Raw genomic sequence first — 11,427 nt, 5'->3', positions numbered from 1 at the left:
GGCTCCCGAACAATTCCGGGATAGAAGCCTATCTGGGTTGCAGCTGCGTAGGACCAGACGTGAGCGAGACACACACACACACACACTCGCAGCCTCTCCTGTACCCACCCCCAATGTAGAGACGTAGAGACGCCAGGAGCCCTCGGGCTCCGCCCCAAAACAAGCCCAGCTCAGAGTCAAACCGTCTTTATTTCTACAGCAACATTTGAAAATAGAGAGCGACCGCCTCAGCTCCCAACTGGGGCAGCCCCTCCTGCCACAGGGGTCCATCACTGCCCCCAGCAAGAAGCTGCAGGTGTGGGAGGAGGCGTGGCAGGATGGCTCTACGGGCGGTGCCCGGGGCGGGGTCAGGCCGAGCCTGGGCAGGCTGGGCGGGAGGAGCAGTGCATAACACCGGGCTGCAGGGCAGAGCCCGGCGGTGAGAGGACGGACAGGGGGTGGGCTCTCCGTCCTGGGGCACGGGGCAGGGCGCACCATTCAGAGGCCGGGAGGAAAGCGAGAATGCCTAGGGAACCCTTTGGGGAGGCACCGCCCCTGACATGTGGAGCCTGGGAGATACCACCGCGCGGAATGGGGGTGATTAAGGCCTGGGCGGTACCACTAGAGAAGGGTGGGGTGAGGGGAGGCCGGATAGTACCAAGGACTGAGGGGAGGAGTGCGGCCAATAACTTATTTCTCTATATACAGAAGCAACGGCCGGGGGAGGGCAGGGTGCTGAAGGGACGGCAGGTGCTTAGTGTTCTTGGATTTGGGGTCTGCGGAGGGGGGGCCACTGAGCCTCTCTCTACCTTTGGAGACCCCGGCCAGCCCCTCCGCTGGCCCTGAACCTAGGGAAGAGGGGGCCCTGCTGGAAGGAATAAATAAGGGGTAGAACTGGAGTGGGCAGGCCCAGCCTCCAGGGCTCAGGCTGAGATGACAAGGGAGGAGGTTACCCTGAGATTGAACAGAAAAGACAGGGGTCCTTGGGAGAGACAGGAGGGGCAAGCAGCAGGCCCATGCGCAGGGCTGGGGTGGGGATGGTGCCGGGTGGAGGCTCTGGCGACCGGCTGCCCCTTCAGGATTAGCCCACAAGGGAGCTTCGTCGGGAGAGGTCCATGGAGCTGGAGCTGAGGGTGCGGCTATCAGAGAGGCCTGTGCCTCCAGGCTGTGGGCAGAGGGGCAGGTGGCTCAGCCTTGGGCTGCCGCCAGTGTGCTTCCCTGGCCCGAAGGGGCCTGACTAGTCAGAGTCCCTGGGGTCCTGACACTCCCACCCACCTCCACAGTTACTGTGCTGCCACTGGCCGCTCACAGGCTGGAGCTGAGTTTCCCTCATTTGTCTCCCCAGGGTCCAGCCCAAAGCCAGACCTGGGATGGAGACAGGAAGTGTGGCTGGATGAACAGACATGCTTGAGAAGCTCGGCAAGTACACAGGACATGCAGGCCTGGGGCCGGGGCCTCAGCTGCCCAGTGCCGACAACTATCCACCCGTACCTGGACTGGCTCTTCCACACTTTTGTTGAGGAAGTTGAGGGAACTGGCCCGCTTCATCCTGAGGGGAAAGGGCGGTCAGGATTTGCCCACGGTGGAACTGGGGGAGGATGGGGGAAGGGGTCAGCTTGGGGCAGGGGAGGGAGGCTGATGGGAAGGGAGATTGGTGGTGGGTGGAGCTTGAGCGAGACAGGGAGTTCACCCTGGGTCTGAAGTTCAGCTGGGGTTGGTAGGTTGTGGGGTGGGTTCTCGAGAGGCTCACCAGGGTGGACGGCTCACCTGGGGTTTGGGGGCTCCTGGGGGCCACCACCCTGCAGCTTCTTCACCAGCATCTCACTGCTGCGCCTCAGGGCATCTCGGAGCTTCCCGAAGGAGCCACTGCGCCGCAAGGAGCCGCTGCCGTCCTGTGGGGTGGACAGGTTCGTCTCTGTGCCATGCCGGCTACACAGCCTCCTGGCCCAGTCCAGCCCCTGGACTCACCCCGCTCCACTCGGCTGCAGGCCCTGCCTCCTCAAGGTCAGCCTCAGACCGAGCCCCGGCACCCGCAGGCATGTCTCGGCTGCCACGGCGGTCTCCGCGCCCACCGCTGCCGTCTTTCAGCAGCTCCACCACCTTGGTCTGGCTTGCAGGGTCCAGGCCCTGAGGGGGGTCGGGCGCATCAGGTGGAGCAACGGGCCCTGACTGGATCACACACAGGGCCACGCAGGTCCCTGCCCACAGCCCTGGTGCCTGTTGCCCTACCTGCTTGCGGCTGCGGCTGGCGCAGTCCTCCAGCGTGTGCGCGGCTTCTAGCTTGCCCTGGCGCCGGTACAGGGCCCCCAAGCTGCGCAACGTGGTGTTGACCGTGGGGCTGTGGACGGGAGAGCGGGACGGGCTCCAACTCCGTGTTCCCCAGGAGCCAGGGCCCATCCTGACACCCAGCCCATGCTGGCCCTGAGGAACCGTCCAGCCGACCAAAATCGAGCCTTTCCTGTGTGTCAGGCCCTGTGCTAGGTCCGCCTGGATTCCCCCGTTTTGGGGAATCACCTGAGGGTCCTAGGTGGGATGTTGCCACCAGGACTAAAGGCTGGGAAACACAGGAGTGAGATAATCAGGCTGTCCTGGGACAGAAAACCTTCTTGGGACAGGTGGCCTGTGACCTGGGCCTTGAAAGATGAGCTGACAGAGAAGAGGTGTGTGTTCTGGGGCTGAGCAGTATGGAGTGTGGAACCTGGCCCCGGCCCCCACCCAGGATGCCGCTTCCCAGCTCTCTGCTAGCCCAGCAGTCCCGCCCCACTGTCCTTACCTGTCTACTTTACAGGCCTTGTACCAGCTGCCATATTCCCCATAGGGGGTGCTGTCCCGGCGCTTATCCTGGGGGAGAGATAAGCGGAAGGTAGGAGAAGGCCCTCCCCTCTACACACCCCCAGCCTCATCCTCCCTCCACAGACATCTGCCCCGGCCCTGCCCCACAGAGCTACCTTGCTCTCCTCCCGTTCCTCTGCGTGCATCCAGATGGGCTTGTTGTTCCCTGTAGGGAGAGAGGGGGCTGTCACCAGCCTCTCATGTGGGCCTCTGCTGGTTGGGCTGGACACATGACTGGGGTCTGGGGGGAGGTCAGGGGTACTCAAGAAGGACCAGGGTTGGGCTTCACTGAATGAATGAATCGACAAGAAACAGACCCAAAACATGACTGACGCTCCTCTGGAACAGAGGTGCCTGTGGCGCAGGCCTGCGCTTGAGGGCCCGTGACTGGGGGGTGCGCAGGCCTGCGCTTGAGGGCCCGTGACTGGGGGGTGCGCAGGCCTGCGCTTGAGGGCCCGTGACTGGGGGGTGCGCAGGCCTGCGCTTGAGGGCCCGTGACTGGGGGGTGCGCAGGCCTGCGCTTGAGGGCCCGTGACTGGGGGGTGCGCAGGCCTGCGCTTGAGGGCCCGTGACTGGGGGGTGCGCAGGCCTGCGCTTGAGGGCCCGTGACTGGGGGGTGCGCAGGCCTGCGCTTGAGGGCCCGTGACTGGGGGGTGCGCAGGCCTGCGCTTGAGGGCCCGTGACTGCAGGGTGGGGGGAGCACACCCGTACAAACCTCAGGCCCACGGTGCGAGACGATGCGAGGCCTGAATGATGGGCCGGGCCGAGGGGTCCCTGAGCAGGAAGTGACTGACCGTGAAGGACCAGAAGGTGGCTTCCCAGAGTGGGAGACATCTGGGCTGGGCCCTCACGGTGAGCGTCAGTTGCCCAGTGGAGAAAGGGGAAGAGGCTCTGGGCCGAGGGCACGGGTATGCAAAGGGAGGGCATCGCACAGGTACAACCTCCCAGGGGGCTGTGTGAGTTGGGTGTGTGTGCTCACGTGTGCACACAAATGGCTGCGGACCAGCCAGACCCTAGGCGTGAGGCCTGCCCGGCTGAGGTATTCGTCCTAGATGCTGACAGCTGAGCGGGCCTGCGAGCTGGGGCACACAGCAGCCATGCTCACCGCTGACAGAGCCGAACTCCTTCTCATGAGCGCGGGTGAGGATCTCCTTGTACAGGGTCTCTGCATCCTGGTACTTGCCCTGTTTCAGGTAGCAGGAGGCCTGGAGGGGCAGGGCCCAGAGGGTGAGCAGGATGCAAGGAGTCAAGCCTTTTCCTCTCCTCCCTCCCCCCTGCTTCCTCCAGCCCCCTCTAGCCCAGGACACCAGGTTGTTCTTGGTCTTGGCCACGTTGGGGTCGTCAGGCCCAAGGCGTGTGGCGTAGATCTCCAGTGCCCGCCGGTAGTAGTATTCCACCTCCTCGGCTTTGCCCTGGTTCTGGCACAGCAGGGCCAGGTTGCTCAGCTGCTTGGCCACGTCTGGATGAAACTTGCCCAGAACCTGGGACAGGAGCGGGAGCCGGTGGCTGGGCTCGGGGCCGGCCTACGTCCCCTGTCTGCCCAGCCCACCTGGCCTGCCCTGCCCTGCCTGCTCCCACCTTCTCCCGGATCTCCAGTGCCCGCTTGCAGAGGGGCTCAGCCTCCTTGTACTTGCCCCGCTTGCCATACAGGACCGCCAGGTTGTTCAGTGTCGCCGCCACCTAGGGGGTGGGAGGAGGGAGGCTCCATGACCCGGGACCTGGGAGCTGCAGGGGGGAGGGGAAGCCCCACCTCCCACCCAGCCTCACTCACAGCTGGGTGGTCCTTGCCCAGCGTCTTCTCGCGGATGGCCAGGGCATCATTGAGCAGGTGTGCAGCCTCCTTGTACTTGTTTTGGTCCCTGGGGGCAGGTGGGAGCATGATGAGGGTTATCCTCCAGCCCAAGGCCCTCCTCCTAGTGGCCCAAGATCCCTGTGGTCACGCTTCCTATACTTACTAATGAGCGAGCATGATGGGGCATGACCCAGAGCGTGGGGAGACGTGGTCAGCCCCTGCTCTCTGGCTTGGGGGCCTTTGTGCAGGAAGGGCGTGCAGTGCTGGGGTACAAGCTAGACTCCCCCAGATCCCACCCTCACTGCCCCATGCCCAGTGCACCTTGTCCTCTGTTCCCCAGGGCCTCTGCTCATGGTGTCCTTTCTGCCAAGGAGACCTTCTCCGACCCTCTTGTGCTCTGGGCAAACTCAACTTTCACCAAAGGCCCTCCTCAAGCCTTGGTGCCTGGAGAAGGTGTGCCCCCCCGCGTCCTTGTGTGCCTTCCCCTCCCTGGTTATGTCCAAGCCTTTGCCCCCCACTAGACTGAGGCATATTCATGTCTGTAGCTCAGGCACCCTGTGGGCTTGGCCCTCTCCAGGGACAAGATCCTTCTTTCTCTGTCACCCAACTGCCTGGTGGAACCCGAGTCCTGGCCCACTGCAGGCACTGAGGATTTGCGACCAGGGCTGGAGCCTTCAGGAAGAATGCTCCCATGGGTGACGAAGCCGGAGGAGCCCTCACCGATAGACCAGCGCCAGGATGTTCAGCATGGTGGCCACGTCAGGGTGGTCATGGCCTGACGTCTTCTCCAGGTCCTCGAGGGCCTGCTTGCAGAGTGGCACGGCCACCTCATAGCGGCCCTGAGAGGCGTACTGGATCACCAGATTGTGCAGGGTGCGGAGCCGTGCTGGGATTTCATAGCCCCCGTGCTGGGCAGCCACGTCTCCTCCTCCAGGGCTGGGGGCTGCAAAGCCAAGGGCAGGAGGTCAGATGTGCCAAGTGCCTCCTGAGCTGGGCCGGCACACGCCAGCCATACCTTTGACCGACCTCACACGTGGCCCCGGGCAAGTCACCATTAGCTCTCGGTTTCCCCATCTGTAGAGTGGGTCTAGTCACCCCACAAGAAGAGTGGGTAGAGTCCCAGCTCCAGTGCTTCAAGCTGTGTGTCCCAGGGCAAGTCGCCTAACCCCCGAGCCTCAGCCTCGTCACGTGCAGAAGAGAGGCTCTGATACACAGGCCACACGATCAGCAAGGCCAGTACTGGCCCGCGGATCAGCACTGTGCATGCGTCCTCCTTTAACCCTCAGAGGAGGCTCAGAGGGGAAAGAAACTCTACCAGTGGCCACAGCGCAAACGCAGGCAGAGCAGGGCTCGCACCCAGGCCAGACGGCTCCAAAGCTCTGAACTGTGATGCCTGCTCCTCACAGAACTTGGGAGATGAGAAAAGCAACATGTAAAACCTGCCTTTTAAGCTCTAATGCTGGGATGTTATAATCAGAAACGAGGCAGGAGAGAACACGGCAGTCACTCAGACCTTGTTTTCTGTGACCTCTGGGTCCCAAGGACCAGGAGTTCACACAGCCTTCCTTTCCCGCCCCCAGAGCCAGCTGCCCCTCCGCACCTGGGCTCTGCTCCTCCTCACTGGGGAACAGGTCATCCAGAGAGTCTTTGGGGACGTCCCCCTTCTCCTCCTGGGGAGGAAGACGGGATGGGCGTCAGGGAAGCAGGCGGCCCAGGGGTCAGCGGGCTGGGTCGGAGCAGCGTCTGCTCCCTGCCGCCCCTCCCTGCGCCCAGGTGCCCCCGCCCCGCCCAGTGGCCATGGCAGGGCTTACGCTGGCGGACGTGTCCTCATCCAGCTTGCGGATCTGGCTCATGAACAGCAAGTGCTGCTTCTCCTCCTCCAGCTGGGCCACGGCCTGCTCGCTGCGCTGCAGCTTCTGCTGCGTCCCTGCCAGCTCCTCCCGCAGCCACTGGTTCTCCTGCACCAGGCGCCGTACCTGAGCCCGCAGCTTCTGCTTCTCCGACTCTACGGCCCCCAGGTGGCTCGACAGCGCCAAGATCACCTGCGCAGCCAGTCGGAACAGAGGTCAGAGCCCTGCTGACGCCCCAGCCTGGGCCCCAGAGAAGAGCCAGGCCCGGAGGAGCTGCAGGGCTGAGGACCCTGAAGTTCTCCTCTCATCAAGGGAGTTTTGCCCCAGGGCCCCAAACAGACCAACATAGCCTGAGACCTGAAACCAGGAGGCTTGGGGATTCCTAAGTCCTTCCTTCTGCGGTCAGGACCCAGGCTGGCTGTGCTGGACTCTGAAATAGCCCAGCCCCTTTCCTGGGCCTCCAGCTAGTCCTCCACATCGATGGTCCAGTTCCCACCTTGTGGGGGTGCTCGGATCATTAAGAGCGCTAGCTGGGGTGCTGCCCTTTCCCCGAGCTGCCCACTCGTTCCCCGTCTCTCCTAGGAGTTGTACTCAAGCCCTGTAGCCAGAGCCACTATACCGCTGCCCCTGGCCCAGGGCTAGCGCTTTCCCAAAGACCTTGATAGACGACTGAAGGGCTACCGAAAGACCCCATCCTGACTTCTACCGGAGAGCCAGGGCAGCCCCTGTCCTCCTGCAGCTCCCAGGGAGGGAAGGGGGTGTGTGTCCTAAACCCCCAGTGTCTGGAAAACCACAGGGGCAGGTAAGGGGATCCAGAGGCCTCAGCCTCAGCCCCCATCCCTCTCTCCAAACTCCATGACTCCTTTCCTGAGCTTCCAGGCTCTGCCCGCCTTGGGGCCTTGCCTAGACTCTACCCGTTCTCCGTCCTTCATGGTCAGGGTCATTTCCGCAGTGAAGCCTCTTATGCCCTCAGCCCCCGGAAAGCATGGCACCTCCCCCACCTCCATGCCATCCTGTTGTCCATCTGTGCCTGTATACACTGGGAGGGGGCCCTGGTGTGTTCACCTCCGCACCTGGCAGTCAGCCGGCCGAGGAGTGAATGCCCGACACATTGCCCTCCCAGAGAGCCAGGCAGTCTGGGACCTTGTACTTTCTGGTTGATTAGCAAACGCCTAAGTGACAGGTGTTTTCACAACCACTAGCTATTTTTAAAAATATCCTAGGGCTTCCCTGGTGGCGCAGTGGTTGAGAGTCCGCCTGCCGATGCGGGGGACGCGGGTTCGTGCCCCGGTCCGGGAGGATCCCGCATGCTGCGGAGCGGCTGAGCCCGTGAGCCGTGGCCGCTGAGCCTGCGCGTCTGGAGCCTGTGCTCCGCAATGGGAGAGGCCACGGCAGTGAGAGGCCCGCGTACCGCAAAAAAAAAAAAAAAAAAAAAAAAAAAAAAAAATATCCTAAACAGCCTGTCAGTATTTACGGCAGATGGCACGACCCCTATTCTAAAAACAAGGAAACCAAGGGGATACCACCTGCCCAGGACTCACAGAGCCAGGCAATGTCTCAGCCAAGATCTGAGTGGGCCAAGACTCTCTGCCCGAGAGTCTAACTCATTGTACACCCCAGCACCACCTGGATAGCTCTGTCTGCGTGTCATCCTGGCAGCCCCAACTTAAGAGGGCCCAAACAGAACTCCTGACCCATCCAGGCTCTCTCCTCAATTTCCTCAAACCACAAACCTGGGACTTTCCCTGCCCCTCTCTGTCTCCTTTAGTCCATCCCCAGGCCCTACTGGACCTACTTCCAGAACGTCTAGGACTGACCCCCTTCTTACTACCCTCATGGCCCAACCCACCATTTCTCATTGGAATTCTAGCAGTGGCTTCCTAACACCTGCTACCTCCTTCCACCCTGACCCACAATCGTTCATTCTCCACCCCTCAGCCAGAGAGAGTTTTAAAACCTAAGCCAGACTGTTTCCCTTTACTGCTTAAACCCTCCAAAGGCTTCCTGATTTCCTGAGAATAAAACCCAAACTAATAAGGCACAGCATGATCTGGTCCCCACCTTCTCCGCAGGCCTTTTCTGTCCCTCTCTTTCCTCACGAAGCTCCAGTTAGACAGGTCTCTCAGTTCTCCCTCCACAACAAGATCTTTTCCACTTCAGGACCTTTGTACATGCAACCTCTCACTTTCCTCCTTTCTCTGGAGGCTGGTTCATTCCTTTCTTCAGGTCTTGATTTAAATGTCATTTTCTCAGAAGTCTTGCTTGACCAATAGCTAAGGTTGTCACAAGATCTTGTTTTTTTCTTTGGAGAACTTACCATAATATTGAATAAATATATGTGTATTTCTGACTCTCTTCCTATTGGACTAGGGCAGGGATCTCATGTCTTGTTGGACCTGTAGCCCTGGCACCTAACACATTGCCAGGCATGTAGTAGGCACTTGATAACTTACCTGTTAACAAATTAATAGAAGAATGAGTGGGGGGATCTTTAAGGATTTCCTCTGTTTTTTTTTAGGCCATGCAGTCTCTGCTACCTAGCAGAGAAGCCAGATGATCAGGCTCTCCTGGGGCCAGGCACGGCCGGGGTCTCCAGAGCCCATTCATTTCTTCAACAGATATTTACTGGGATCCTACCATGAGGCTCCAGGGGAGATTCTTCCTTCCCTTCTGATTCTGTTACTACATTGCCAGGATTCCTCTGGAAGGCTCCACCCCTCCCATGACCTCCCTCCTCAGCACCCCAGACCAGCCTACCTGGGCCTCCCCCAGCCCCAGTTCGATGGCCTCCAGGGAGCGGCGCAGGAGGACACAGCGCTCCTGTGAGCCAGGCTCTGCCTCACCAGCTTCATGAGCGACGAGGGGAGCGAGAAGGGCACGATGCTCCCCGCGCAGGGTCTCTAGCCCTTGGATAACGGCCTTGGTGCCCAGCACGATCTCATCCTGGCTCAGCTTCTCCTCCCGAGGAAGCACCATCGTGGCCATGGCCGTGCCGCCTGTGAAGGCGAGAGGGCGGGCAGGGGCTGCCGGGCCTGGGGCCACGCCGCCGTCCGCCCCGGATTAGGTAAACACCTAGGGTCCCCGGACGCCTGGGTCCCCGGGGTGCCCCGTCCCCCAGGCAGCAGCCCGCACCGTGCCCGCGCTCGCCCTACAGGGGGCGCGCCCGGCTCGTCTTGGCCCGGGAGACGCAATGCGGTGCGACCGGCGAGGCTGGACCCGGATTCGGCCCAGACCACTGGCTCAGGCCGGCTTAGGCGACCCAGTCTCGGGGCTTCCCTGGAGATTCCCTTAGCCAGAGCAGGGCGCGCCAGAGGATGGACCTACGGGGATCTTGGGGGGTTCACTCCCGTGCGGAGACACCGTTCCTCTGGGAGTTCCGGCCCCAGCCCCCCTCGGGCAGCCCCCTTCCCAACAGGCTGGCCGAGCCACAGAGCCCCTCCTCTTGGGCAGCTCGACCCTGGGGAGACCCTTCCCCTAAGGAGCTGAGATCGCGGGTTCTTCGTCCCCCCCTCCCCCCAGGACGCGCCCCATAGGCCAGCACGACATCCTGCGGACCCCTCCCCTGAAAAGGCCGAGCTCCCGCCCCCGGCCACCCAGGACCGCGCCCCCTCCCCGCGGGCTGGCCGGGCCCTCTCACAGGCCGCGCCCAAGACGACCCCTCCCCTAGGCCGACCCAGAGCCCCCCCTCTCCCGGCCCGATCGGCCCGCGTGGACCTGCGTCTCCCGCTCGGGCCCGCCTCCCGCTCCAGCTCCGGCTCCCGCCCCGCTTCACCCAGACCAGCAGCCGTGAGCAGGTTCCACCGCCTCCATCCCGCCGGCCTTCCCAGCAGTCCCTGCGCCGCCTTAAAGGTGAAGCCTGTACCTTGGCGGCGTCGGAGGGGGCTAAACACTCCTCGGCCCGCTGTCTGCCTTAAAGGAGCACGCCGGCTGGGCCCACTCCAGGCAAAGGGAAGGGATCCGGGGGCGTGGCTCTCGGGGATGGGGCGTGGTCATTGAGGCGCCGGGCGTGGGCTTGCCCGAAGCTTAGGTTCATAGCGGCCACCTCCCACTCTCCTGTGGCCTCGGATTCCTCCGCTGTAACCCGCCCCGAGGCCACAGCGGTGTGGACAGCCTGGGGAGGATGTGCACAGCCTGGGGAGGATGTGCACCTGAACTTGCCCTGTAGCGCTGCCAGAGAGGGCGGCGGAAGAAACTGGGGCCCAGGGAGAAGGCCCGGCCTCCTCAGAGTCCAGAAAGAGACAGTTGACATTTATTGACATTTATTGAGGTAGTTGCCACTTTCAGAGCGCTTACTGTGTGCGGGGCGCTTGGATGCCTTAAGTGCGATGACACATTTAATGCTTGCAAAGACCGGATAAAGCGGGCACTGCTATTATCCCAACCTCGCGGATCTGACCCCAGGCTCATTTGTCTCTAGAGAGTGGTTATGCCCCACCCAAATCCTTCGGAGCTGTCCTTGTCCCAGTAGGGGATTCTTGGCATCTTAGGGCTGCTTCTTGGGAGGAAGGGACGGAGGCTTCCGGGCGTGAGGGAGAAAAGGACGGCAAGGGGCAGTTGGGCATCGGCCGAAACAGACTCGTGACCCTGTGGGCGAGCACCACCACAGATTCTGTGGGCTGGATGATCAGGACAAGGTGATGATGACGTCATCTCCTCCCAGAGCCCTTCCCTGATTCCCCACCCCCTATGTAGAGCAGCCCTCCAGCCCATTTCAAGCACACATTTAATTCTCTCTGTAGCATTTACTCCTTCTAACATTTTCCTTGTCAGTTTCTGTCTCCTCCCTAGAATGCAGGCCAAGATCTGCCTGTCTTGTTCACTCTCAGAGTAGCTCTTGGCTACTACATAGCAGCACTCAGTAAATGCTGTTTTTTTTTAAAAGGCAGAAGGGCGCAACTATTATTGGCCCAGGTTTGGGGCTGGTGCTCTGCAGCCCTGGGTTTCTGGCTACCCTAGCTCTATCTGCACTGCTTC

General features: G+C 61.6%; 1 protein-coding gene across 5 annotated transcripts; it reads right to left on the bottom strand.

Annotated features, from left to right (window-relative positions):
* Positions 1-170: 170 nt before the first annotated feature.
* On the bottom strand, positions 171-10,444 carry KLC2 (kinesin light chain 2). 5 transcript variants are annotated; one of them, XM_032639720.1, is made up of 16 exons: positions 10,316-10,444; positions 9,211-9,485; positions 6,415-6,645; positions 6,204-6,273; positions 5,324-5,546; positions 4,583-4,670; positions 4,390-4,491; positions 4,119-4,292; positions 3,917-4,016; positions 2,928-2,977; positions 2,753-2,820; positions 2,209-2,317; positions 1,948-2,106; positions 1,747-1,871; positions 1,471-1,528; positions 171-1,144 (listed from the first exon to the last, which is right to left on the bottom strand). In XM_032639720.1, exons 2-16 carry the CDS (start codon positions 9,436-9,438, stop codon positions 1,061-1,063), a joined length of 1,869 nt encoding a protein of 622 aa, XP_032495611.1. In that variant the 5' UTR covers positions 9,439-9,485; positions 10,316-10,444; the 3' UTR covers positions 171-1,060. The 5 variants fall into 5 exon arrangements, with proteins under 5 accessions (XP_032495611.1, XP_032495614.1, XP_032495609.1 ...); XM_032639723.1 differs by having other exon boundaries at positions 9,211-9,449; positions 10,316-10,428; XM_032639718.1 differs by having other exon boundaries at positions 10,168-10,337.
* Between the last annotated feature and the right edge of the window lie 983 nt (positions 10,445-11,427).

Source organism: Phocoena sinus, chromosome 8, assembly GCF_008692025.1.
Source record: "Phocoena sinus isolate mPhoSin1 chromosome 8, mPhoSin1.pri, whole genome shotgun sequence".
Taxonomy (NCBI): domain Eukaryota; kingdom Metazoa; phylum Chordata; class Mammalia; order Artiodactyla; family Phocoenidae; genus Phocoena; species Phocoena sinus.
Note: the sequence above shows the minus strand (reverse complement) of the source record. Positions and strands in the feature narration are given on the sequence as shown.

What these genes read in the sequence shown, in the direction of transcription:
- KLC2 (XM_032639720.1), bottom strand. Translation starts at nt 9,438, where the DNA reads ATGGCCACGATGGTGCTTCCTCGGGAGGAGAAGCTGAGCCAGGATGAG. An exon ending in TGGGGCTGGGGGAGGCCCAG is followed by an intron (nt 6,646 to 9,210) that starts GTAGGCTGGTCT and finishes CTGGCTGCGCAG; the next exon opens with GTGATCTTGGCGCTGTCGAG. An exon ending in TGAGGAGGAGCAGAGCCCAG is followed by an intron (nt 5,547 to 6,203) that starts GTGCGGAGGGGC and finishes TTGGCTTTGCAG; the next exon opens with CCCCCAGCCCTGGAGGAGGA.